The sequence below is a fragment of the Vipera berus genome (assembly GCF_964194415.1).
Source record: "Vipera berus genome assembly, chromosome: 1".
Lineage (NCBI taxonomy): Eukaryota > Metazoa > Chordata > Lepidosauria > Squamata > Viperidae > Vipera > Vipera berus.
In genome coordinates, this window is record NC_138202.1 from 357,107,359 (window position 1) to 357,134,896 (window position 27,538).

The window sequence follows — 27,538 nt, forward strand, 5'->3', positions numbered from 1 at the left end:
AAACTGGATAAGAACAGTGATTTTTCTCTCTTCTACTTGAAAATTGATTACCTGGAAAAAAAGAAAAAGAAAAACCCCCAAAAGCAAAAAGCCTCGGAAAGTGAGGAGGAGCGGGAACTTTGCCCCACCCTTCTACAGATGGAAGCGGCAAATTAAATTTTTCAGGGGGAACAGAAATATAGTGAAATGAAATGAATATAAATCTAAGACCATTTTTTTCTGTGGTGGTTACGTGACTACGGCGGTCATAAAATGAATGCTGTGGCCGTTAAGTGAACCCCTTGTTTGCTATGGGGTGATTTTTGTCAGAGACTAGACGTAAATGCCGCTTTCCAGGAAAAATGTCGTAAATAGCAGTCATGTGACCACAGGGCACAGCAAAGCAGACCAGTTAAGGGCCCAAAATGCAGTCATGTGACCACAGAGGGCGGGTCTAACATCAGAGGTTCAAAACTGGCCCGTAAGTCCCTCTGGGGAGGTCTGTCATAACTTTGACTGCTAAGCAACTGGTCTTAAATTGAGGACTACCTGTACTCTTTGGGGAAGGATACCCATACAGGGTCAAAAAAGTCAATATGGCAGCCTCAACCATGCAATCAAACACCTGCCCCTTTTTTATTCTAAATATTAATAAGGAAGGGGCTTCAGCTGGATAATTTGGGCTTCCATCTTGCCTTTTTTGACCCTTTGTAGACCCCCTACTCTTTGGGGAGTAATTTTGTTTTTAAATGAATTACAGGTAGTCCTCAACTTACGATCACAACTGAACCCCAAATTTCTGGGACAGTGGTTAAGTGAATTTTGCCCCATTTTACAATCTTTCTTGTCACAGTTGCTAAGTGAATCACTGCAGTTGTTCAGTCAGTAACCTGGTTAAGTGAATCTGGCTTCCCCAGATTCCCCCCCGTCAGAAGGTCGCAAAAAAGGGATCACATGACACACACCCCCAGGACACTATGACAGTCATAAGTATGAGTCAGTTGCCATGCCTCTGAATTTTGATCACGTGACCACGGGAATGCTGCAACGGTTGCAAGTGTGAAAAACGCTCACAGGCCACTTTGTCAGCACTGTTGCAATTTCAAACAGTCACTAAATGAGGACTAGCTGCATGTTTGCAGAATGGTAACATCAAAATTGTTCTTCCCTCCCTCCTACCTGAAAATCATGACAAACGCCTGGTTTTCTTTTTTTTTCTTTTTAATATTTGAAAACTTTTTATTTTTCTTTCAAATGAGCACCAACATAGGTTGTAAATCAGACAAAAAAAATGCTCCCTTCCTTCTAATACTGAAGTAGTATGTACAATATGCCAATGTGTGACACGGTTTAAAACAAATTAGGCCATTAAAAAAAACAGACAAGTAAACATTTATTACTAAAGCAAAATGAAACCTGAAGAAATTGTTAAAACAAATAAAATACCAATAAAATAAAACCAATATTTATTTATTTTTTAATATTAAAGTATAAAGTATACACAGTTCTGTAAACACAAAGATGTCCAACATGATGGGCTGGTATTAGAAATATAGTCTCTTCATTTAGGGAAAGGATAAAGGTATCCATTATTATACCTTTGCAATAATAATATCATTTGTCTGCACCACCATGCAGAGTTTGTTTATTTATAAGTTAAAACCATTCCTTTTTCTCCCCTAACGTCTTTCTGGCTATTTTTTTTTTAAAAAAATATTACTTTAAAGTACAATTCCTGAATGTTTTACACAGGGTTAACAGATACTTTTAGCCAAAAAATGGGCTTAGATGGAAGCATAAAAACAGTGATTCATCTTCCACCCATGAAATGATGCTGCGAAATGTATATTTAGCACACAGTTATCTCAGGGCCCAAAACAGCCCCCCCCATGACGATTTGATTTCATTTTGAAAGGGGGCGTGGGTTCGTGTCCGTGTGCACCACAAACTGTGAAGACTACAGGGAAGGAGACCAACTGTAACACTTACACAAAGCACAATTCAGTAGCTGGTGTTGCTGGTCCACTTTAGTATTTGATCAAAAATCAGACACTCTGGAAAGGAGAAAAATAAAATAAAGCGTGTGTTTTGGTAGTGAGGTGAAACAAGAGACAAATTCACTGGGGTGCAAAGGCTTTACTTCTGATACAGTAGTTGGGTAGAAAGGACACTGCATACTTTTATCTCCAGATACAATTTCTGTATTTTATGCATCAGTTTGACCCAACAGAAACTTCACGGGGAGAAAGTTTTAATTACTTTAGGTCTAGAAATGCTGATTTTGGAGGCCACCCAAGGAACAGGATCAAGGTACCTCCCTTCACCCCCAGATTGAAGAACCAGGATTGCTAATGCATAGTCAAACCGGTTTCTGATCCAAAACAGACAAACTAACAAAAGCTAGAACTATGGAAACCTGGTTTATGTCAGCACGACAATTTCTGCCGCCTTGCTACAATGCCTGCATGTGGAAAACCCATTCGGGAAAACACAGTTCTGTTCCAGTAGTTCTCAAGCTTGGTTGCTTTTCAAGGGGTGTGGACTTCAACTCCCAGAATTCTCCATGCTGGCTGGGGAATTATAGGAGTTGAAGTCCACACGCCTTTTAAAGGGGCCAAGCTTAGAAAAAAAACCGTATGAGGGTGACAAAGAGTTTTGTAAACAGCTCCCCGGTATAAAACCAGCGGGTCAGGATGACAAGACCCATTCACAGCTTAGTGGATTTTTCTACACGATGGCAGCCATTAGGAGGACAAAAATGAAAGGAGAAGATAAATTCTTTGGCTTGGATCAAGATATTGGAGAGACCTGTAGGATTTCTCCTTGTCCAGGGCAGAAAACTGACATGGGGACTTCCCTTTTCTCCAACCTGCTTGCCGTAGCAATATTGCAGTAAAAATAAGAACATTGCAACATGTTCTTTAGCTGCAATAAACTGCAGTAAACACAAGAACAACTCCCCATCAAATAAATAACAGTCGGTTGCATCGGCCTGTAAATAAAAAAAAAGTGTTTTTACACAACAAGCTGCAAGCCCTGAGAGAGAGAGGAAAAAAACACAGGAGGGGCTAAGAAAGGAACTAATTAAAGCTTCCCAGAACTCCATTTGCCATTTTAAGAGGAGTGGACTCCAATTCCCAGAATTCCGCAGCCAGCTTGGGGAATTCCGGAAGTTGAAGTCCACTCCTCTTAAAGCAGTTGTCTTCAAACTTGGCCCTTTTACGGCTTGTGGACTTCAACTCCCAGAATTCCTCAGCCAGGCACGCTTGGCTGTGGAATTCTGGGAGTTGAAGCCCACAAGTCGTAAAAGGGCCAATTTGAAGACCCCTGTCTTAAAGATTCCAAGTTTGAAAAACACGGATTGAAAGAGAGAAAAAAAAGATGATTGGGGTGGCTCTACATTTTCAACGCTACTCTCCGCTACCAACAGTGGCCCGAGGGTTTTTGAATCTATCGCTCCTAATTGTTATCATGCAAAAAGGGGGCCTCAATCAGAAGCAAGTTTGATCAGAAGACATATCGTTGTATGCCACCCAAACTGTCCTCGTTCCTCTTAACTAGCTTGCCACCTCAGGAATGGCAAACGACGCCATCCCATCACCAGTGGAGAAACATAGGACTCACTTTCCACCCAGCTGGCTTTTGGGCAAGGATTGAGAACTGAACTGAAGGGTGATCTAGAACTGAAGTCTAGATCTAGAAGTGAAGTCTAGAAGCGTCCAACTTCCCAAACACCTGAATGGTTCCTCTTATGAAACCTGGATTACCAGTTAATATCCTGGGCTGACCTGTATGACTTGCTGTTAATACGTTGGGTCTGCACCCATGGAGACGTCTTGAAGACATCAGGCAAGACTTGACAGAGGAACCATTTTGGGAAGCTACGACCATCACGGTCCTGGTGAAGAAATCTCACCTTTTCCCTCAAATAAATAAGCAACGTTCACTTGCTCCAAAATCAGTCTTCCAAAACGTAACCGGACACTAGTGCACCAAAATCACCATCGTAGACAGAAGCCCACCGCGCCATCTCAGAAGCTGAAGGATACTACAATTTTTAAGGATTGTCCTCTATACCAGTGTTTCACCATCTCAGCCACTTTTAAGATGGGTGGACTTCAACTCCCAAAATTTTCCAGCTGGCTCTGGTTGCAGAATTCTGGGAGTTGAAGTCCACCCCTCTTAAATAGTGAGAAACGCTGCACTGTCCAGATAAGGAGGATCGAGGTGAAGAGCTAGGCTGCGGCATTGGTGTCCATCCCGAAAACACAATTGTGCTTGATGTTGATTTCCCTCTGCTCCAAATCATAATAACCAAAGGGACCGGCATCTTGTTCAGCAATTTAGGGGATATTTTTCTGCAATGCTTTTCTTGAACAATTGATAACGAGCCCTGGAAATTCTGGATTTTACCAGAGCTTCAGGCTCAAGGATGCAAAACTGTGATGAGGATTAAAGTTAGCTTAGGGTTATCTGTAGTTAGGCCAAGCTGTAGCCAACTGATACCCTATGCCCCTGGAAACAGCTCAACCTCTGTTCCTGTCTAATTCCTACTGAAGTTGTGACAAATTAGCCCTTCTATATGCCATTTCTCAATTTTTAATCTGGAATGCCATTTGGGACCTAAACTTGTGTTTGTTTGTTTTTAACTATTTTGCAAGGAGTTCAGGATTGCACAAAGGGTGCTCTTTTAACCCTTCTGATCCTCCTAAAACGGGGGGGGGGCCTTCAAACTTGGCCCTTTTATGACTTGTGGACCTCAACTCCCAGAATTCCTCAGCCAGGCCCACAAGTCATAAAAGGGCCAAGTTTGAAGACCCCTGTCCTAAAAAATAGGACTGGCTGAGAAGATTTCTCTCTCTCTCTCTCTCTCTCCCTCTCCCCCCCCTTCTCTCCCTCTCCCCCACATCTCTAACATGGGCTGTTTTATGCCGTCTGGAAGACTCCAAAAGGAACAATTTCCACCCCCTGGCAAATGAAATAAATACAGGGCTAATATGAATGGCATTAATCTCCCTCGATGATTATTATTTTTTCCTACTCTGTTTTTCTTTCCTACAATAGGGAGGAATTGGAGGACTTTGGGGGGTGGTGGGGGGGGTGAAGAACAGAAACAAGGCCTAGAATTTTCCCAAGACTTTTCCCAAGGTCCTCCACCTTCTCATCTGAGGCTCAGAGTTCTCCTTGAACCCAAAGAGAGTGACTTCCAGGAAAACTTTGCCTTGGATAAGTCTACCTCCAGTTCATCCAGTTCATCCAGAGTGTCATTCAGACTTATCTCCTGCAAAGCTGGAGAGACAATTAAATCCTTAGCTAGGTCAGTGGGGCAAAGATAGCTTTTAAGCCACCCAGAGATATATACGTCAGGGATTTCTCCAGCTTTGCAGCCTGGGAAACTGGATCCCTTTCCGACAACCTTCTGAACCTCAACGATCAGATCCAACGAAGGAAAAACAATCCACGCTCAACCTTCTGGCTGGGTCCTCTTCTGACCAGCAAGGAGGAGGGTTAAGAGAAGATGGAGACGTTAGCGACAGGAATGGTTGCCCTGCTCCTTATTCTAAAGTTATTTATTCTATTCATTTTTTCTAATCGCAGAGAACGCGATGCTTTCCTTTCAGTGCAAAATGGCTTTACGGCCAAGTCTGGTTTATACTCTTTAGTAGAAGCGACCAGCCCTTTTGGAGGTTTATTGTTAGGAACGCCACCCAAATTATTATGGTTGTGTGCAAGGAGCATCTTCAACAAAGGAGGATCTCAAAGAGACCCAATTTCTTATGGTCACGTGCAAGAAGATCCTCAGCAAAGTAGGAGCTAAACCCCCAGAGCTAAACCTCTGGAGGGCCACTGAGGAGAAAGGTGATGGCTGAGATGCTTTCTCAACCCTTCTCAACCCTTCCAAAACAGGAGTGAAGGAATGGACGGAAGCAGAGCAGGTGGCCCCCAGGTCCTGCTGGTTAACCCAAATCGGAACACTCTCAGGCTCTGAAATATTGCCTTTGCACAATGCTGTGGCCAAAGTCTGCTCGCCTGTGCGAGAAGCTCTGAAAAACAACAAGGCCGAGACCAAGGCTTGGAAGCTGCAACTTCAATGTCTGCGTGTCCAACGGCAATAGTCAGATTTGATAGGCGTTGCTAGGACCTGGACATCCGTTAAGTCGGCACAGAGTCCCTTTTACCTTCATCTCGATGTTCTGCTTGCATTTCTCCCCCCCCTCCCCATTTCTCCTCGGCCTCCCCTTTTACTTTACACACAATCCATGCATCCTTGAGGAACCTCAATTGTGTGATGCTAGATTTACAGTCCAAAAACAAAAAAACAAACAAAAAAAACAACCCACCACACCCCAGGCAATCAGGCTTATCTCTGCAGAGTTTTGGGGTGGGCTAATTTTCCAGAAACCAGAGATGTTGACACATCCCTTGTCAATCGAATTTACCTCTTTCTTCTCAAAGAGCTTAGCAAGACTATATATATAAATATCTCAAATCCAAGAAGACAGATACTTGGTTTGAGAATACCAGAACTAGACACACACACACACACACACACAGAGAGGTTTTTTCTCTGCCCCTTTGTCCTTTTAAATCCTGACAAACCATGGCTTGAAACTGTTGGACTGTATATATATCTTTTTACAGTCCACGAGTTTCAAGCCACGGTTTGTCAGGATTTAAAAGGACAAAGGGGCAGAGACAAACCCTACTCATTTTCTCTCTCATCCGCCCCACAACTCAAAGCGCGATTTCCCCCTCACGAGCCATAAACCATGACTTTAGCTCCCCCCAAAAAGGCAGCCTTCAGCTTCTACTGAGACGCAAGGGGTGAAATGGTTTGGCATTGGGTTCATTCCTTGCCTTTGTCCTTGTTAAAAACAAAACAGAACCGCACAACACAACACAATGCCGGAAGAGCGAAAGAGGAAGACTTAGAGGACCCAAACTTGAGGTCGCCTCGCAAACAGATACGAAAAGCAGAGAGACAAGAAGGACAGCTGGTCACCAGTCAAGATGGCAGAGGGGTGTGCGAGGAAGTGTGTCTTAGGACGACAACAAAGCCCCCGAAGGCATGGGACCCAGCGAGTGCCAATCCCTTGCTCGTTCTCAGAGATAAAATGTTCAGTCGGAAGAGTGAACGCTTGCGTGGATCAGTCGACATTCTCCTCTCGGCTGCTCAATCCCAGCCGTTATCTTTGATCATGTGAGCTAATTCGATGATGTATTTGCCTTCTTTATATTTCTGACTGCTCTCAAAGGCGTGTTCCTTTTAAGCAAAAAAAAAAGAAAAGAAAACAAAAGTAAAGGCATTGACAACATCTGGAAGGGAGATGCATGCAAAAGAGTTGCATTTCAATTTCCCTTAAAACCTTCACCAGGTAGTCTCAAAGGCGCTTTGTCAAAAGGCAACTGGACTGGGTTTTTTTTCCCTTGAGGAGGAAAAAGAGGTTTCGCTTCTCATGCAAGAAGCTTCATCGGGTTCTGCCGCGATGGTGCTGGGGGGAGGGCTAGAGAGGGATGAGGAGGAGGGGTTGGAAGGATCATATTTCTTAAGGCCCGATGACTGCAAAGAAATATGATCCTTCCAATGCCCCCTCCATCCTTTCAGAACTAATCCCCCCATAGCCCCCACCATCCTGGCAGAACCCGATGAAGCTTCTTGCATGAGAAGCGAAACCTCTTCTATTCTCCTCCTCTTCCTTAAGGAAGAAGACATTTCAGTTGCCTTTGGACAAAGCAGTTTTGAGAATGACTCAAGAGTCTCCACAGACATTCGTAAGGTACAGGTAGGTCTCGCGTTAGGACTGCAATTGAGTCTGACCGTTGCAGTCGTCATTTGCGACGGATGTGAAGCGCCTCACACCGCGGGTGTTAAGCAAACTCCACGGTCGATAAGTAAAGCCCCTGTTATGTGTCAGTGTTTGTTGGAAACCAAAAGTCAAGCGCCAATGTCTAGCAAAACTATTGTAATTTGCAATCGCGTGACTGCAGATGGCCATAAGTGCAGGCTGGGTGCTGAGCACCCAGGCGGAGACCTCAGAATTTTGAGACCAGATTGTAAGTCCTTTTGAGCGATCTGTCATAGCTTTGAATTGTCTGCAAGTGTCCAATCAGAAGAGAGCTGGAAGGGACCTTGGAGGTCTTCTATTCCAACCGCCTGCTCAAGCAGGAGACCCTGTACCATTTCAGACAGGTGACTGTTCAGTCTCTTTTTAAAAATCTCCAAAGCACCTGAAACTTCTGGTGGCAAGCTGTTCCACTGGTTAATTGTCCCCACTGTTAGGAAGTTTCTCCTTAATTCCATATTGCTTTGATCTGTTTCCATTGTTTCTTGTCCTGCTTTCAGGGTGCTTTGGAGAATAAATTGACCCCTTCCTCCTTGTGGCAGCCCCTCAAATATTGGAATACTGCTATCATGTCACCCGTACCTTTATAACAGATTAATATGAAATCAAACCAAGTGGCTAATGGGGAATTCTTATTTGGAACCTTTTTCTAACCTTCATTTAGAAATTGCTGTCTTTTAACTTAAGACACTGGTTGTCTGTTCCTTTTTTTCTTTAGATGCGCTGATCTGACCTGTTCATACATCGATTTCCATTTCCTGATTCCCTTCATTGCTTGATATCTGTTTGGATCCTTTATTTTTTTAAAAACAAAATCAGGATATTAAAACATATTTTAGATCAGAGCCATGGCAGAGAAGCTGGTGTTTCTACCGAGAGGCAATTAAAGGGCATGCTGGTTCAAGAGAAGCTATTATTTCAAGTAAGTCTGGGCTGAATTAAATTATCTCATGAAATCACAAGTAGATTCCTGACAGGAACCCCAAACAGTTTATCATAGCTTACTCATAGACTGAACTAATCTGTGCATAGAGACTGCACACATGTCTTCAGTCCAAGATCAACAGGATGATGGGTTATATCCTGAAAAGTCTACGATGTTGATAATGCAGATAGCATTTTTGGTTACACTACAGGGAGTCCTCAACGTACGCCCTCAATTGAGCCCAAAATTTCTGTTTGCTAAGTGATACGGTGGTTAAGTGAGTTTTGCCCCATTTTGCGACCTTTCTTGCCACAGTTGTTAAGTGAATCACTGCAGTTCTTAAGTGAATCACATGGTTCTTAAGTGAATCTGGCTTCCCCATTGACTTTGCTTGTCAGAAGGTCGCAAAAGGAGACCATGTGACTCCAGGACTCTGCGACCGTCATAAATACATGTTAATTCAAGAGTCCGAATTTTGATCATGTGACCAGGGGATGCTGTCATGTCGTAACCACAAGGACCAGTCCTAAATCATTTTTCCATGCTATTGTAACTTGAAACAGTTACTAAATGGTTGAAAGTCGAGGACCAACTATACAGTATAGGCTATATCAGTGATGGTGAACCTTTTAGAGACCGAGTGCCCAAACTGCAACCCAAAAGCCACTTATGTATCGTCAGGTGCCAGGTGGGCGTGGCCCATTGGGTGGGAATGCCAATTGGGTGGGCGTGGCCAATTGGGTGGGCGTGGCCCATTGGGTGGTGTGGCTGCGGTGGTAACAGCAGACTGGGTGGGACTAAAAAGTTCAATCAATCAATCAGCCCTAGAAATGGATTTGTGTGCTGGATGGTCTGCTTGCTACTTTCTAAGATTGGACTGGATGCTGGAACAGGACTTGGGACATTTTTTCTCCTGTTCCCGTGACCTCCCTATGATGTTCCGGAAGGAGTCTTGGACAGGCCGTGGTGAGAGGGCGGCTCTGGACTGGCTATGAATCCCCTACTGGTGTGAGAGACTAGCAAGGTGGACTTTTGCCTCCCCAGCAATGCTGCCCCTATCCATCCCAGGCTGGATTTCATGGCTAGGTGAGAGGACAGTCATGAGCTCTTGTCTGGACCGGCTCAGGTGAGAGCAGAGCCGGATTGGCAGACTGCTGGATGAAGACACGTTCCGGACTTAATGTTCTTTACATCTGAACTAACATCCCATCAGCTTAACAACTTTTGACCCCATTTGTGAACAATGGCTCATATAGACAGTTCCATCTCATGGCTCGTTTACAATACTCTGGTTCGGACTTGTGCGCCCTCAGAGGGGTTTCTCCCTCTTGGATACGACCAGCCTTCTTTTCTAACATTCCCCTTGATGACGGACCCAATTGCTGGGGCTCCGAGAGGTGGCTGGGCTTAACTAGGGGCCTCGAGTGGAGACGTACTAAGAGGCCCCTGATAAAATTTTTAGCCGGTTATTTTAAAAGGTTAGGGAGGGGGAGGGAGGGAATCTTTAACCGGCACTCAGTCTGGACCTGTTAGAGGTCCCGACGGGACGGGGTCGGAGGAGGTGGCTGCTGGTTCTGGGAATGTGGGGGTGGGGCTTCAAATCCCCACGGCGATAGGGAAAGGCAGCAGGTGTTTGCGCGGAGGGCCATATCGACACCTGGGATCGCGCCCCCGCTATCTCCGAGCGGTGGCATGCTCCGACCCTCCGGTTAGCACCCTCTTACCCGGGGATGAGGGTGACCAGGCCCCTGAGCTCAGGTTGGTCTATTTTAACGCTAGATCCGTAGTCAACAAAGCTCCCCTCATCCGTGACCTGATCGAGGAGGAATGTGCGGATCTAGCGTGCATCACGGAAACTTGGCTGGGCTCGGAGGGAGGGGTGCCTCTCACCGAGTTATGCCCGCCGGGTTTCCGGGTGCTGCACCAGCCGCGGGCTCAGGGCAGGGGTGGTGGAGTGGCAGTGGTTATTCGGGAGACTTTGTGTCCCCGGGAGGCCACCATTGTCCAGATGGCCGGGAGTGAATCCCTCCTCTTGAGATGTGGTCCTCGGGTTCAGTTGGGCTTGTTGCTTACATACCTGGCGCCCAGCTGTGTGGCAACAGCCCTGCCTGAGCTGCTCGACGCCCTCTCAGGGTTGGCGGTGGAGTTCCCCAGGCTTATAGTCCTGGGTGACTTCAACCTGCCGTCACTGGGAGGGTCGTCGGAGTTGGCTCGGGAGTTCATGGCTTCCACGACAGCCATGGGCCTGACCCAGGTTATTGAGGGCCCGACCCATGAGGGGGATCATACTCTCGACCTGGTGTTCCTGTCTGGACAGTGGTTGGATGATCTGGGAGGGGGTTCCCCGTCCATCACCCCTCTGTCATGGTCAGATCACCACCTCCTGAGGCTGGTTTTCCGTCATGCCACCCCCCGCCGCTGGGCGGCGGAACCGTCCAGGTGGTTCCGCCCCAGGCGCCTAATGGACCCGGATCGGTTCCAGAGGGCGCTTGGGCCTATACCTATCACCCTTACCCACAGCCCAGTCGATGCTCTGGTGGAGGCCTGGGAAACGGCTGCCACCAGGGCACTTGACTGCGTTGTACCCATGCGACCTCTGACCCGGCGCAGATCCCGTTGGGCCCCATGGTTCTCTGTGGAGCTCCGGGAGATGAAGCGTCGGAGACGAGGTCTAGAGAGCGGTTGGAGATCCAGCCGATCCGAATCCGACCGATTGCAGTTAAGAACCTTTATAAGGTCTTATCTTGCGGCGATAAGGACGGCGAAGTCTAATTACTTTGCCGCCCTTATCGCGTCCGCAGATAATCGCCCGGCCGCCCTGTTTAGGGTGACTCGCTCCCTCCTTAACCAGGAGGTGAGAGAGGATCCCTTGCAGGGACGAGCCGAGGAGTTTAGTCATCATCTGGCGGACAAAATCGTTCGGATCCGGACCGGTCTGGACTCTGACTGGGCAGAGTCTGACGTGGAGGAATCAGGCGGTCTTGAGCATGTTATCTGGACTGAGTTCGACCCTGTTTCCCCTGATGATGTGGACAGGATCATGGGGAGACTGAGCACCACCACCTGTTTGTTGGATCCGTGCCCCTCCTGGCTAGCTTATGTGGCTCGGGAGGGAACACGAGGCTGGTTCCATGCAGTAATAACTGCTTCTTTGAAGGAGGGTGTCTTCCCTGCCGCCTTGAAGGAGGCGGTGGTGAGGCCCCTTCTCAAGAAGCCTGCTTTGGACCCGGCTGTTTTAAACAACTATCGTCCAGTCTCCAACCTTCGCTTTCTGGCGAAGGTTGTTGAGAGTGTGGTGGCGCATCAGCTCCCTCTGTTCCTGGAGGAAACTGATTATCTGGACCCGTACCAATCGGGCTTCAGGCCCGGACACAGCACGGAGACGGCATTGGTCGCGCTGGTGAATGATCTCTGGAGGGCTAGGGACAGGGGTTGCTCCTCTGTCCTGGTCCTATTAGATCTCTCAGCGGCTTTCGATACCATCGACCATGGTATCCTGCTGCGGCGTCTCAGGGGGTTGGGAGTGGGAGGCACCGTTCTACGGTGGTTCTCCTCCTACCTCCAGGGCCGCTCGCAGTCGGTGTTGACAGGAGGGCAGAGATCCGCCCCGAGGTCTCTCATTGTGGAGTTCCTCAGGGGTCGGTCCTCTCGCCTCTCCTGTTCAACATCTATATGAAGCCGCTGGGCGAGATCATTCGTGGTTTCGGGGTGGGGTATCACCAGTACGCTGATGATACCCAACTATTTCTTTCCACCCCGAACCAACCCAGCGATGCCCTCTCCGTGATGTCCCGGTGCCTGGAGGCGGTTCAGGTCTGTATGGGGAGAAACAGGCTTCGTCTCAATCCCGCCAAGACTGAGTGGCTGTGCATATCGGCATCTCGGGTTAACCAACTTATTCCACCTCTAACGATGGGGGGTGAGGTGTTACCCCCCGTTGATAGGGCTCGCAACTTGGGCGTCCTCCTGGACTCACGGCTCAATTTTGAAGACCACATAGGAGCCGTGACCAGGGGGGCTTTTGCACAGGTTCGCCTGGTGCGCCAGTTGCGTCCCTATCTGGACCGAGACGCCCTACGCACAGTTACTCATGCGCTTGTTACCTCCCGTCTGGACTACTGTAACACTCTCTACATGGGGCTGCCCTTGAAGACCACTCGGAGGCTTCAACTAGTGCAGAATGCGGCCGCGCGAGTTGTAATGGGGGTCTCCCGATACTCCCATGTAACACCTCTACTCCGCGAGCTGCATTGGCTTCCGGTTGCCCTCCGGGTGAAATTCAAGGTGCTGGTTATTACCTATAAAGCCCTACATGGCCTGGGTCCGGGCTATTTGAGGGAACACCTGCTGCCGGCATCAAACGCCCTTCGCCCAGTGCGCTCCCACAGGGAGGGTCTGCTCAGGGTGCCGCCGGTGAGAGATTGCCGGCGGGTGACGCCCAGGGATAGGGCCTTCTCAGTGGGAGCGCCTGCCCTCTGGAACCAGCTGCCGGTGGAGCTGAGGACTGCCCCCGACCTCCGATCATTCCGCCGGGGCCTGAAGACCTGGCTCTTTGAGCTCTCGGGCCCAGGCTGAGGAGAAATTTTAATTGGGGTTTTAAGTATACAGGGTCAATTTAATATTTTTTAATTTGGTTTTTTAACTTTTGTATGGTGGATTTTTTAATTTCCTGTAAACCGCCCTGAGTCCTCAGGGAATAGGGCGGTATATAAATGTAACTAAATAAATAAATTCCAACTTTGCGAGATTTTTTTTCCTGTGAGAAGTTGATTCCCATGAGAAGTTGAAATTGATTGATTGAACCTTATTTTTTTGCAGACGGCGGCGGAGGCCTATGGCGAAAAGGTTTTATAAAACCCAGCTGAAGGCTAGGACTGGGGCAACGGCATATGTGTCCACAGAGAGGGCTCTGAGTGCCACCTGTGGCACACGTGCCATAGGTTCGCCACCATGGGGCTATATTAAATAGTAAGACACACTTGAAGAATTTTCTGCTCCATCTCAGCCCGGACATCAATATATTAAGGATGCAAAAGAGGGAAAAAAATTGGTCATAGCAGTTAGGAGATTTTGGAATGTCCAGAGCAGGGTTCTTCATATTTGGCCCTTTTATGACTTGTGGACTTCAACTCCCAGAATTCCTGAGCCAGTATGGGGGAATTATGGCCCTTTTATGACTTGGGGACTTCATTTCCCAGTATTCCTGAGCCAGCATGGGGGAAACTATGGCCCTTTTATGACTTGGGGGACTTCATTTCCCAGAATTCCTGAGCCAGCATAAGGGAACTATGGCCCCTTCATCACTTGTGGACTTCAACTCCCAGAATTCCTCAGCCAGCATGCCTGGCTGAGGAATTCTGGGAGTTGAACTCCACAAGTCAGAAAAGGGCCACTTTTGAAGACCCCCTGGTCCAGAGCATAATATTGCCAGCATTGGCTTAATTTTAGTGAAAATTGAAAACCGGATAATATATCTAAGCATATTTTGGTCCTAGCGCCATTTGATCTAACACTGTGTTTTCAAACTTGGCAACTCCCAGAATTCCCCAGCCAGCCATGGAAAGTTCTGGGAGTTGAAGTCCACACAGGCTGGCTGGAGAATTCTGGGAGTTGAAGTCCACACATCTTAAAAGTTGCCAGGTTTGGGGGAAAAATAATCTAATCCACCCTTTCTTCTCCAATTCTCAACATCCTGTCAAGGATGACACAAAGGTCTCCCAATAAACTCTGCTGCTTTTGGTATGCGTGTTGCAATGTCACACCCAGAGGAGCAGCACGCTTGCATCAAGACACTAATTTTGTTGTTTCAATGGAAATATCTGATCCCATCCTCTACTCTCCATCCGGGAGTTGAAGACCAGCCCAGCTTGATGGTTCTCGAATTGAGAAAGTTGGATGGTTTTTTGTTTTTTTGGTGATCGAGGTTGCTTTTTATCTTGTTCTGCTTTTATTCCCTATTGATTGCACCTCGCCCTGAGATGTATCGATCTAAGGCACGCTATAAATATTTGAATTCAATAATGAATGAATATTGTACCGGAACTCTCTAGGGCCTTGCTGTAATGGGTTTTTGGGTTTTTTTATTTTAGGTGCTCCAAAGAGAAGGATGGATCACTCCTTAAAATTGCCAGCTTTTGCCCCAAGACCCCATGGCAGACATGTCAAACACAAGGCCCGGGGGCCAGATCCGGCCCGCGAAGTGGTTTCGTGTGGCCCGCGAAGCCATCCTGGAAACAGTGAGGGAACGGCCCCCACTGCCTTGGCCCTGGCCCAGAGACCCTCCTTCTGCCAGAGACCCTCAGATCTGTCCCACTCCTGCCCAGGCCCCCATAGGCACCCTTGATGCCAACGATGTAGAGCTGGCCACGCCCACCCAGTAGGCCATACGCACTCTAGCCACGCCCACCCAGTAGGCCATGCCTACCCAGGCCATACCCACCCGGCCCCCTAAGGGCAACCGCAATGCTGATGTGGCCCTCAATGAAATTGAGTTTGACACCCCTGCCCCATGGGATCGTTATACCGGTAGTCCCCGATTTCCAACCATTTGCTTAAGAACCATTCCAAGTTACAACAGCACTGGAAAAAGCGACTTATGGCCGTTTTTCACACTTACGACCCGTTGCAACATCCCTGTGGTCAGGTGATCAAAATCCAGATGCTTGGCAACTGGCATGTACTTACGACGGTTGAAGTGTCCTGGGGTCATGTGACCCCTTTGGCGACCTTCTGCCAAGCAAAGTCAATGGGGATTCTAACCGCAGCAGCGATTGACTTAACAACCGTGTCACGGAAGGTCATAAAATGGGGGCACAACTCGCTTAACAATTGTCCCGCTTAGCCACAGAAATTTGGGGCTTGATTATGGTCCTAAGTTGAGGACTACTTGCAGCGTAGCAAAGGGTTAGCTTGCTAGAGTTTCCAGAGCAGCAAGGAGCTTTTGTATTGGGAAACACGTCGCTTAAGTGTGAAAAGCCACCGACGTAAATGGTGAGAATAACGGATTTTCTTAAAATATCACAGCTCTGAAGTATGCACAGCACCCCGGGGCCGTCCGAAAGAGTCTCTTCTGCAGAAACCCAGAACGAAGCTTGTTTTTACAAGTAGACTTAGACTTACAACCGACTGTTTAGCAACTGTTTGAAATTACGAAAAAAAACCCTCCCACAAAAAAGCTACTTACGACCTACTGTCAAAGTTATGATGCTGCATCTCCCCCCATAGTTATGTGATCGTTTTATGGGCATTTGACAATCACCTCAATCAATCAGAATAGAACTGAAAGGGACTTTGGAGGTCTTCCAGTCCAACCCCCCGCTCAGGCAGGAAACCCTATACGAGGGGGGTCAAACTGAATTTCATTGAGGGCCGCATCAGCATTGCGGTTGCCCTCAGGGGGCCGGGTGGGTGTGGCCAGGGTGGGCGTGGCCTACTGGGTGGGCGTGGCTAGAGTGCGTATGGCCTACTGGGTGGGCGTGGCCAGCTCTACATCGTTCGCATCAAGGGTGCCTATGGGGGCCTGAGCAGGAGTGGGACAGATCTGAGGGTCTCTGGCAGAAGGAGGGTCTCTGGGCCAGGGCCAAGGCAGTGGGGGCCGTTCCCTCACTCTTTCCAGGATGGCTTCACGGGCTGCATCAGGCCCCCGGGCCTTGTGTTTGACATGCTCCTTTCGCCGCGATCTAAAGACATACTTGTTCGAACAAGCCGGCCTGGCCTGAGGGGGGATTGGTGGGGTTTTTACTGTCATTTTATTGGGGTTTTTATTATGTATTAACTGTTTTTTAATGGGCATGTATTTAATTACTTTTTAACTTTTGTAATTCTGTGTTTTATTCTTGCCCTGTACACCGCCCTGAGTCCTTCGGGAGAAGGGCGGTATAGAAATATTAATAAATTAAATTAAATTAAAAATTAAATGTCTGCCCTATACCATTTCAGACAAATGGCTGTCCAGTCTCTTCTTAAAAATGTCCAGTGATGGAGCACCCACAACTTCTGGAGGCAGCTTGTTCCACTGGTTAATCGTTCTAACTGTCAGGAAGTTTCTCCTTAGTTCTAGGTTGCTTCTCTGCTTGACTAGTTTCCATCCTTTGCTTCTTCTCCTGGTTTCAGGTGCTTTGGAGAATAGCTTGACTCCCTCATCTTTGGGGCAGCCCCTGAGATATTGGAACGCTGCTATCATGTCCCCCCTAGTCCTTCTCTTCTCTAGACAAGCCATACCCAAATCCTGTTCTTCATATATTCACCAGAGCACCAGAGGGAAGGACGAGAAACAATGGTTGGAAACTGATCAAAGAAAGAAGCAACCTAAAATTAAGGAGAAACTTCCTGACAGTGAGGACAATCAACCAGTGGAACAGCTTGCCACCAGAAATCATGGGCGCTCCATCACTGGAGGTTTTTAAGAAGAGACTGGACAGTCACCTGTCTGAGATGGTATAGGTTCTCCTGCTTGAGCAGGGGGCTGGACTAGAAGACCTCCAAGGTCCCTTCCTATTCTATTCTATTCTATTCTATTCTATTCTATTCTATTCTATTCTATTCTATTCTATTCTATTCTATTCTATTCTATTCTATTCTATTCTATTCTATTCTATTCTATTCTATTCTATTCCTATTCCTATTCCTATTCCTATTCCTATTCTATTAATTTTTGTCTCCAGGCCCTTAATCATCTTAGCTGCTTTTCTCTGCACTTCTTCCAAAGTCTCAACATCTTTTTTGTAATGGGGTGACCAAAACTGGATGCAGGCTTCCAGGTGTGGCCTTTCTAAGGCTTTATAAACCTCACCTTTGCGGTTTGCAGTGTCGCGTGGTCACCTGACCGTGATCTTTGACATTTTTTTTGCCAGTTTCTGGTGTTTAGAACTGAATGACTTTACGACCCCAGCGTTCACTTAATAATTGCCACATTCAGTTAATGACCACATTCACTGCCACGTTTGCTTAACAGCCAACGCAAGAAAGTAAAAAATAAATAAAAATTATGGGTCCAGTCACATGACGCTCCTCGACTTGTGACCAGCATTCCAAGATCAATTATGGTCATATGTCAAGGGATTATTTGTAAAGTGCCAGATATGTATTATGCAGACATAACCTAAAAGAATGCCGACTGGTGGCCCCCAGGGGGAGGGCGTTCAATAACCTTGGTTCTCACACTAGGTTCAGTATTGTTATGTCTAGCTAAACTCTCATGCACATTCCTTGCCCAAGCATCATCTAACTCTAAGAGTAAAACATAAGAAAATGGTTGCATCTCCATCTGTTGTCAAAGCAAAAACAACCGATGTTAGCAGCGTTGACACTTCTGACCATTTTTCACACTTCTGACCGTTGCAGCATCCCCATGGTCACGTGGATCAAAATTCAGATGCTTGGCAAGTGACTCGTATTTATGACGTTTGAAGAGTCCCGGGGTCACGTGACCCCCTTTTGCGACCTTTCGACCGACAAAGTCAATGGGAGAAGCCAGATTCACTTAATGACCGTGTGGCTAACTTAACAGCTGCGGTGATTCACTTCACCATGGTGGGAAGGAAGGTCGTAAAAGGGGACAAAACTCACTTAACAGATTTCTCACTTAGCAACATGAATTCTGGGCTCGGATGTGATCGTAACTCAAGGACCAAGTGTATCGACTCCCCGCAGGTTGAAAGCCAGGGTCTCAGGGCAAAATAATAATAATAAATCTGATATCAGAATAAGAAGCAAACCATTACCACTCACATATTTCCAACCCAGTGTGGTTTTGCAATTTTCACAGTAAATATCAGCCACAGCATGGAGTCCTGTTAGCAGAATTCGCTCCTCCGCCGGACCGCAGCCCACATTGACTCTGAGGGAAACAAGGGGATGGGAAGAGAGAGAGAGAAAAGCTTAATTTTTAAACCCAAAGAGATTTCCAAGTTAATTTCCCTGAAGGAGCAAGCGATTATCCTTGTCACAGAATTGTCAAATATTACCAAATATATATGCCAGAGCAGTGTTTCTCAAATTTGATCGCTTTAAGAAGTGAGGACTTCAATTTCCAGAATTCCCCAGCCAGCTGGCTGGGGAATTCTGGGAGTTGAAGTCCACGCCTTTGAAAGTCACCGGGGTTGAGGAACACCGCTCTGAAATACATTTGGTAATACTTGACGATCTGTGACAAAGATAACACCGCTCCAGGGTGTATATTACAGAAATATATATTTAAAATGTCACTTTTGAAGACACATTTTACCAATGTGGCTGAAATCACCCATGTCTCCCAGAACACCATATTTAATGTCGAGGTATCTCACAGATGCTTTTATTACTAGTAGATTACACACACATAATGTGCAGTCAGGAAACATTGTGTGTTGGCCCCCAGCACCCAAGATAACCATGGACGTCCCAGATAAAATCAATTAAATATTTGAATGTTACAAAAAGGGCTTGTGTGTGAGGGGGGAACCTCACACTTGGCACGGTTTTGCCCCAAATTTCACAAGATATCAAAATTACGCACTATTTGTTTATTTTGAAAGATAAGGATCATTGTAACACCCTATTTTTTTTGGGGGGGGAACACAGACGATTTCACCGTTTGGGAGAACGTGACAATCTTGTGTTGTGCTTCAAGTTAAGAGTTTTACTTCCTAATCGTTGCATATATTTGGGTGGGTAAGCTGGATAAAGGACTGGGAAGACTTCGCTCAGCTCCAGAAGGACTGTGGGACAATCGGCCCAGGCTACCTCGCTGGGTTGTCGTGGGGAAAATAGGAGAAGGAAGTGCTACTACACCCTTGAGGAATTCTGGGGCAGAAATCTAGCAAATAAGTGACACTCCAAAATAAGTGAGAGAAAGACTACATGACAATCTGTAGGAAATCTTCTAGGTGTGTCCTGTTCTTAGATACAGTCCTCATTTAGCAACTGCCTTAACGACAGCTGCCAGTCACAACCACGATAGAAAATAACCTCACCTCGCAGCGAGATGGGCAGCAAACAAATTTAATAAATAAATACAAACAACAGAATAACAGAGTTGGAAGGGACCTTGGAGGTCTTCTAGTCCAACCCCCTGCTCAGTCAAGGAAGCCTACTATACCATTTCAGACAAATGGCAAATAAATAAACTTTGCCACCAATCTTTGCATTTATGACCTTCTCAGGTCCAGAAAGCAAAGAAAAGCTGAAGCAACATCATAACCAGTCATGATTCCACTTAGTGACCACTCTCCTTAACGACCACATTGCCAGACCAAATGGTGGTTGTTAAACAAGGATGACCTGAACAGGAAAGGAACACAGGAGTAGCTTGTCACTTTTTCCATTTTTAACGTCACGTCTTCATTTATCTAGGCCTGGGGTAACCTAGTTTCTCGTAATCTCATGAAATTTCTCAACGAAAAACTCAATTCGGCAGAAAATGTCTCGCATCTGAGATTGGAGAAGCTTCAACTGAACCGACTGTTGGGGTTTTGCCTATAGGGCAAGGGGGTCTCCAAACATGGCAACTTTTAAGACTTGTGGACTTCAACTCCCAGAATTCCCTAGCCAGTGTGACGACCATTCTGGGAACTGACATCCCCATTTATCTTAAAGTTGCAAAGTTTGAGAAATACTGCCGTAAGGCAGCTTCTCAGGTTTTCCATGATAAAGACAACTCTATTCTGTATAGGTCCCTGGCCTTTGTTCAAATCGTGGAAAACTACATCCCCCCCACCCGCCAAATTTTAAAAAAGAAAATACACACAAAAAAAACCACCCCACACCCTCATGAGGAGTTAGGCTCATTCAAACCACTGTTTCATCTAACTGGGTTTTTGAGAAGATTCAGTGGATGGAAACTAATCAAGGAGAGAAGCAACCCAGAAATAAGGAGAAATTTCTTTGAGAGTGAGAACAATTAACCGGTGGAACTACTTGCCACCAGAAGTTGTGGGTGCTCCATCAATGAAGGTTATCAAAAGTAGACTGGATAACCATTTTTGATTGATAGGATCATAAAAGGGCCACGTTTGAAGACCCCTGGTATAAGGTCTACTGCTTGAGCAAGGGGTTGGACTAGAAGACCTTCAAGGTCCCTTCCACCTCTGTTATTCTGTTATTGTCTACTGTCAGCAAAACAAGCCACAAAGAGTAACACAGCTGTTCCTTACGGCTTATCTTTTCGTAATAAGATAATTTCCTCCCCGTCTAGAAAGTTTTATTTTAGTCCTCTAGCTACAGATAGTGTTAAAAACCAGAACAAGGTTAAAACTATTGCAGTTCCTAGTCCTCTCTGTTGGCTAGCTTTGCCAGGAGATCAGGCAGCAGTCACTGAGAAGCTAGGCCAGGGGTAGGCAACCTTGGCTCTTTTATGACTCGTGGACTTCAACTCCCAGAATTCCTGAGCCAGCAGGGCTCAGCTTGGAAACCTCTCCCTTTCCCCTCAGCATGGCTGGCTCAGGAATTCTGGGAGTTGAAGTCCACAAGTCATAAAGCGGCCTAGGCCTAGGCCAGGGGTAGGCAACCTTGGTTCTTTTATGATTCATGGACTTCAACTCCCAGAATTCCTGAGCCAGCAGGGCTCAGCTTGGAAACCTCTCCCTTTCCCCTCAGCATGGCTGGCTCAGGAATTCTGGGAGTTGAAGTTCACAAATCATGAAGGAACCAAGGTTGGCTACCCCTGAGCTAGACGGTGAGATATTTTATGAAGATCAATAAACCACAGCACTTTAAAAACAAAAACACAAAACACTCACACTGAATTGAAGAGATAGGCTCGCCCTTGACTTCCCTGGAAAGACTGAAAGGCAAGCAAAAATAGGATAAAATAAAAAAAAAGTTGATTAAACTCGCTGGGTAGTATAGAAAAGCATTTCTAAAAAAAAAAAAGTTGATGCCTTTAAGGCAGGTTTTTTTCCCCCAACCTTGGCTGCTTGAAGATGTATGGACTTCAAATCCCAGAATTCCCTAGCCAGCTGGCTAGGGAATTCTGGGAGTTGAAGTCCGTGCATCTTCAAGCGGCCAAGGTTGAAAAAAGAAAAGTGCCTTAAGAAACTGTTGGATGCTCTTTAGCAATTTCTGAACCCCCCCCCTTTTCTTGCGTGTATGCTCTTACCACATGCATGCTTCTCCTTAACTCCAAAAAAATATTTTTTTCTATTATGCAAAAAAAAACAACAACAAACAGCCAAGAGAGAAAAGGAGAGGTCAATAAAGCAGTTGATGGAATTGTATCTGACGGGAGCATTTATGGAAAAAATAGACCAGTATTCAACAAAAAACACAGGTTATTATTATTATTATTTTTAGCCTGCAGACTCCGGAGGAAAATATGTCAGCTCGGGAATAAAAAAAATCAAAAGACGAGACAGACATGCAAAGTGGCCGGGGTGGGGTGGGGAGAGATTTCAAATGCATATTTTTAAAGAGAAAATGTGGACTTAGCAGCGCTCTCAAAATAACAAGGAAAAAATATTGGCACGTCAAGGCAGTCCTCAGTTTACAACCGTTCATATAGTGACCGTAACAGGTTAATAAAAGTCATTCCAAAATGTAACAGTCACTTTATGACTGTTGTGGACACATGGTCAAAAATTTAGGAGCTTGGCAACCGACTCGTACTTATGAGGGTTGCAGCATCCCGGGAGGGGGTCACATTTTGCAACCTTCTGACAAGTAAAGTCCATGGGGAAACCAGACTGACTTAACGAACGTGCTACTAATTTAATAAAATGGTCGTAAAATGGAGCAAAACCCACTTAACAACCATCTCACTTAGCAACAGAAATTTTGGGCTCAATTTTGGTCTTAAGTCAGATGATATGTGACATTTCTGATACGCCTCCTACCCAGGGTTGCTTTTGGTAAGATGTGCAGCTGTATAAATTAGATAAACAAACATATATTTCCAAACTGGTAGTTCCCAAGTTATGACTGCCCGCTTAGCAGCTGTTCAAAGTTATGACGGACCCCCCCAAAAAACAGTTCTTATGACAGGGATCCAAAGTTCTGATCGTGTATTTGGGCACTTCAAAACCAGCCTGCATTTACAGACATTTTGCAGTGTCCCTCAGTCATATGACCGCAATTTTTTTTGCCGAAAACCATTTTCTGCTTCTAGTTTTTGGCAAAAAAAAACAAAAAAACCCAACCCCCCCCCTTAATAATTGTGGGCAATCCATTTTGGGCAATGGATTTGCTTAACAAGTGTCATGTTCACTTAGCGACTGTGGATTCACTTAAAGACTGTGGCAAAAAAAAAGTCACAAAATTGAATTGGTCATGGGACAACTTGCTAAACGACCAGCATGACTTTACAAACATAATTCTGGATCAGTTATGGTCGTAAGTCGAGGACTCCCTGTATGGACTAAAACTTTAATTTACAAAACAATTTTATGCAACCTGGATTCCAGGGTTCTTTTTATAACCTGTTGGCTGTAAAGAGAGCAAGTTTTAGGTTTTTCAAATCAATCTTATTCAGGTAATTGTCATTTGGCTTTAAACTTGTCAGCTGCCAAATACATTTGAGGTCCAGCCAGCCAATCAAGCATCACAGTTCTGGGCATGGCCTGCCTCCTCTATATGGTTCCATCTTCATTTAAAGGGACACATTCTATTTATGTCCTGAGTTGTTAACATATGGAAAAATAAGCATTTGGTTTGGATTAAAGCTGCAGGCAGCACAACTTCCACGCCACATGAAGGTTTTGAAACGGCACATTTTCGTCATGGAGGGGAGTTTAAAACCAGCCCATTCATGGAAAATAAGAATGCATTTGCTCAAAGAAATAAGTGAGAGCTGGTTGTTAATTTTCCCACTGAAATTGCCAGACGTTTCTTTTGCTGCTTGCTGGAAAGCAGCCATACCAAAATTAGGATTATTTTGTTCAGTGTCTAGATCAGAGTTTCCCAAATGTGGAATGTTAACAGGGATGGACTTCAACTCCCAGAAATCCCCAATTGGCCTGCTTTAAAATAAGTGGACTTCAATTCCCAGAATTCCTCAGCCAGCATGCTTTAAGATGGGTGGACTTCAACTCCCAGAATTCCCCAGCCAGGGTGCTTTAAGATGGGTGGACTTCAACTCCCAGAATTCCCCAGCCAGCCTGCTTTAAGATGGGTGGACTTTCACTCCCAGAATTCCCCAGCCAGCGTGCTTTAAGATGGGTGGACTTCAACTCCCAAAATTCCCTAGCCAGCATGCTTTAAGATGGGTGGACTTTCCACTCCCAGAATTCCCCAGCCAGGGTGCTTTAAGATGGGTGGACTTCCACTCCCAGAATTCCCCAGCCAGGGTGCTTTAAGATGGGTGGACTTCTACTCCCAGAATTCACCAGCCAGGGTGTTTTAAGATGGGTGGACTTCCACTCCCAGAATTCCCCAGCCAGGGTGCTTTAAGATGGGTGGACTTCAACTCCCAGAATTCCCCAGCCAGGGTGCTTTAAGATGGGTGGACTTCAACTCCCAAAATTCCCTAGCCAGCATGCTTTAAGATGGGTGGACTTTCCACTCCCAGAATTCTCCAGCCAGGGTGCTTTAAGATGGGTGGACTTCTACTCCCAGAATTCCCCAGCCAAGGTGTTTTAAGATGGGTGGACTTCCACTCACAGAATTCCCCAGCCAGGGTGCTTTAAGATGAGTGGACTTTCACTCCCAGAATTCCCCAGCCAGCGTGCTTTAAGATGGGTGGACTTCCACTCCCAGAATTCCCCAGCCAGCGTGCTTTAGGATGGGTGGACGTCAACTCCCAGAATTCCCCAGCCAACATGCTTTAAGATGGGTGGACTTCAACTCCCAGAATTCCCCAGCCAGCATGCTTTAAGGTGGGTGGACTTCAACTCCCAGAATTCTCCAGCCAGCCTGAGGAATTCCTACACCATTACAGGATTTGTTTACTTGTATTTACAAGTCTTATATGGTGCTCCATTGGAACCTATGATCCCAGGACGTGCACAACATTGTAAAATCCCAGGAAACAAAATGAAAAGACATCAAAAAAGAGACAGGAAGAGATGAAGGGCCTCTGGGCACCAATTGTCTGGGGTTCAAAATCTGCACCACCTTAAGTACCAAAAAGGGAAAGACGCCTTCTGAACTCTAGGGGGAAAATGGCAAAGATGGAGGACCAGCAGAGAACCTCTGAAGGGGGACAACTGATGAGCAGACCTTCTTGAGATGTTTGAACACCTCGCAGTGAGTTTAACTATAGCAAGGAAGCATCTGATATGACCTGTTGTTTCTCCTGATAGGCCTTTACAAGTAGTGCAGTGGCCGTAAGTGCGAGGACTAGTCAAAAGCTGTTTTTTCCAGTGCAGTTATAAGTCTGAACAGTCTCTAGATCAGACATGTCAAACACAAGGCCCGGGGGCCAGATCCTGCCCGCGAAGTGGTTTCATGCGGCCCGCGAAGCCATCCTGGAAACAGCGAGGGAACGGCCCCCACTGCCTTGGCCCTGGCCCAGAGACCCTCCTCCTGCCAGAGACCCTCAGATCTGTCCCACTCCTGCCCAGGCCCCCATAGGCACCCTTGATGCCAACGATGTAGAGCTGGCCACGCCCACCCAGTAGGCCATACGTACTCTAGCCACGCCCACCCAGTAGGCCACGCCCACCCGGCCCCTTGAGGGCATCCGCCATGCTGATGCGGCCCTCAATGAAATTGAGTTTGACACCCCTGCTCTAGATGAATGAATGGTTGCAACTGGAGGAATAGCTGTGCATATGCACGTGGGTAGGTGAAAATACCTAATACACATAACATATAGTCCTCAACTTACCTCCGTTCATTTAGTGATTGTTCGAAGGTACAATGGCACGGAAAAGTGACTTATGCCCCTTTTCCACACTTACAACGCTTGCAGCATTCTTGTGGTCATGTTATCAAAATTCAGATGCTTGACAACTGGCATGTACTTATGACGGTTGCAGTGCCCCAGGGTCACGTGATCACTTTTTGCGACCTTCTGACAAGCAAAGTCAAGGGGGAAGCCAGATTCACTTCAAAGCCAGGTTACTAACTTATTAACTGCAGTGACTGATTTAACAACCGTGGCAAGCAAAGTTGTAAAATGGGGCAAAACTCACTTTACAGCTGTCTCCTTAGCTACAGAAATGTTGGGCTCAATTGTGGTCGTAAATCAAGGACTACTTGTATATGTATACGAGCGTTTTATATATATATATACACACACACACACATTAGAGTCAGAGACAAATGACAAGTTAACTTACCTTTATATAGATTGCATATGTGTAGGTATGTACACATTCTCGTGTGAACTAATGATAGATAGATAGATAGATAGATAGATAGATAGATAGATAGATAGATAGATAGATAGATAGATAGATATACACACACACACAGAGTCTATATAAAGGTAAGTTAACTTGTCATTTGTCTCTGACACATACACACATGTGTATGTGCGTATGTATGTAGGAATATATATATATTCCCTGCTTTTATGTGATTTTATATATATAGTAGTAACTGTGAGAGGGATCTCGGAGTCCTAGTGGACAATCACTTCGATATGAGCCAGCAGTGTGCTGCAGCTGCCAAAAAAGCCAACACAGTGCTAGGCTGCATTAACAGAGGGATAGAATCAAGATCACGTGAAGTACTAATACCACTTTACAATGCCTTGGTAAGGCCACACCTGGAATACTGCATCCAGTTTTGGTCACCACGATGTAAAAAAGATGCTGAGACTCTAGAAAGGGTACAGAGAAGAGCAACAAAGATGATTGGGGGACTGGAGGCTAAAACATATCGGGAACGGTTGCTGGAATTGGGTATGTGTAGTTTAATGAAGAGAAGGACCAGGGGGGACATGATAGCAGTGTTCCAATATCTCAGGGGCTGCCCCAAAGAAGAGGGAGTCAAGCTCTTCTCCAAAGCAACTGAAAGCAGGACAAGAAGCAACAGATGGAAACTAGTCAAGGAGAGAAGCAACCTGGAACTAAGGAGAAACTTCCTGACAGTTAGAACAATTAACCAGTGGAACAACCTGCCTCCAGAGGTGGTGAATGCTCCAACACTGGAGGTTTTTAAGAAGAAACTGGATAGCCATTTGCCTGAAATGGTATAGGGTTTCCTGCCTGAGCAGGGGGTTGGACTAGATGACCTCCAAGGTCCCTTCCCACTTCTTCTTCTTCTTCTTCTTCTTCTTCTTCTTCTTCTTCTTCTTCTTCTTCTTCTTCTTCTTCTTCTTCTTCTTCTTCTTCTTCTTCTTCTTCTTCTTCTTTTTCTTTTTCTTTTTCTTTTTCTTTTTCTTTTTCTTTTTCTTTTTCTTCTTCTTCTTCTTCTTCTTCTTCTTATTATTATTATTATTATTATTATTATTATTATTATTATTATTACTACTATTATTATTATTATTATTATTATTATTATTATTATTATTATTATTATTATTATTATTATTATATATAAATTCCTTCTTTTTCATGTGAACTAATAACATATATATGTTCCTTCTTTTTCATGTGAACTAGTATACATACATGCATATATTCCTTGTCTTTCATGTGAATGGACAAGCTACCCCTAAAAATATGTCCATGATATTCAACCTAGGAGTTTTCAAAGTCAGGCGCTCCCCTGACCGAAATTCTCAGGAAGGAATGTCTGATCAGCCAGCCAAGGGATGTGAGGGTGTCACAGACACGTCTTAAGTTGAGACGCGTCAGTTGCTTCCCGAAGTGGCACAGACAACCACACCATTAAACTGTCAGCTGTGCCTACTTCTCGGCCTGCAAATCTATGTCAGCAGGATCAAAACGAGAAAAAGGGGAAAAACAGAGCGGCAACAGCAGCTTCGATG

General features: G+C 45.8%; 1 protein-coding gene across 1 annotated transcript in view; it reads right to left on the reverse strand.

Moving 5' to 3' along the window:
- Nucleotides 1–4,975: 4,975 nt before the first annotated feature.
- The window catches only part of YPEL2 (yippee like 2), a 38,024-nt gene continuing 15,461 nt past the window's right edge, over nt 4,976–27,538 (reverse strand). The window contains exons 3-5 of the mRNA XM_081346715.1: nt 21,465–21,508; nt 18,478–18,586; nt 4,976–7,243 (exon numbers count right to left, since the gene is read on the reverse strand). Of these exons, the coding sequence (XP_081202841.1) occupies nt 7,154–7,243; nt 18,478–18,586; nt 21,465–21,508 (243 nt within the window). The 3' untranslated portion in view covers nt 4,976–7,153. The remainder of the gene's footprint in view (nt 7,244–18,477; nt 18,587–21,464; nt 21,509–27,538) is intronic.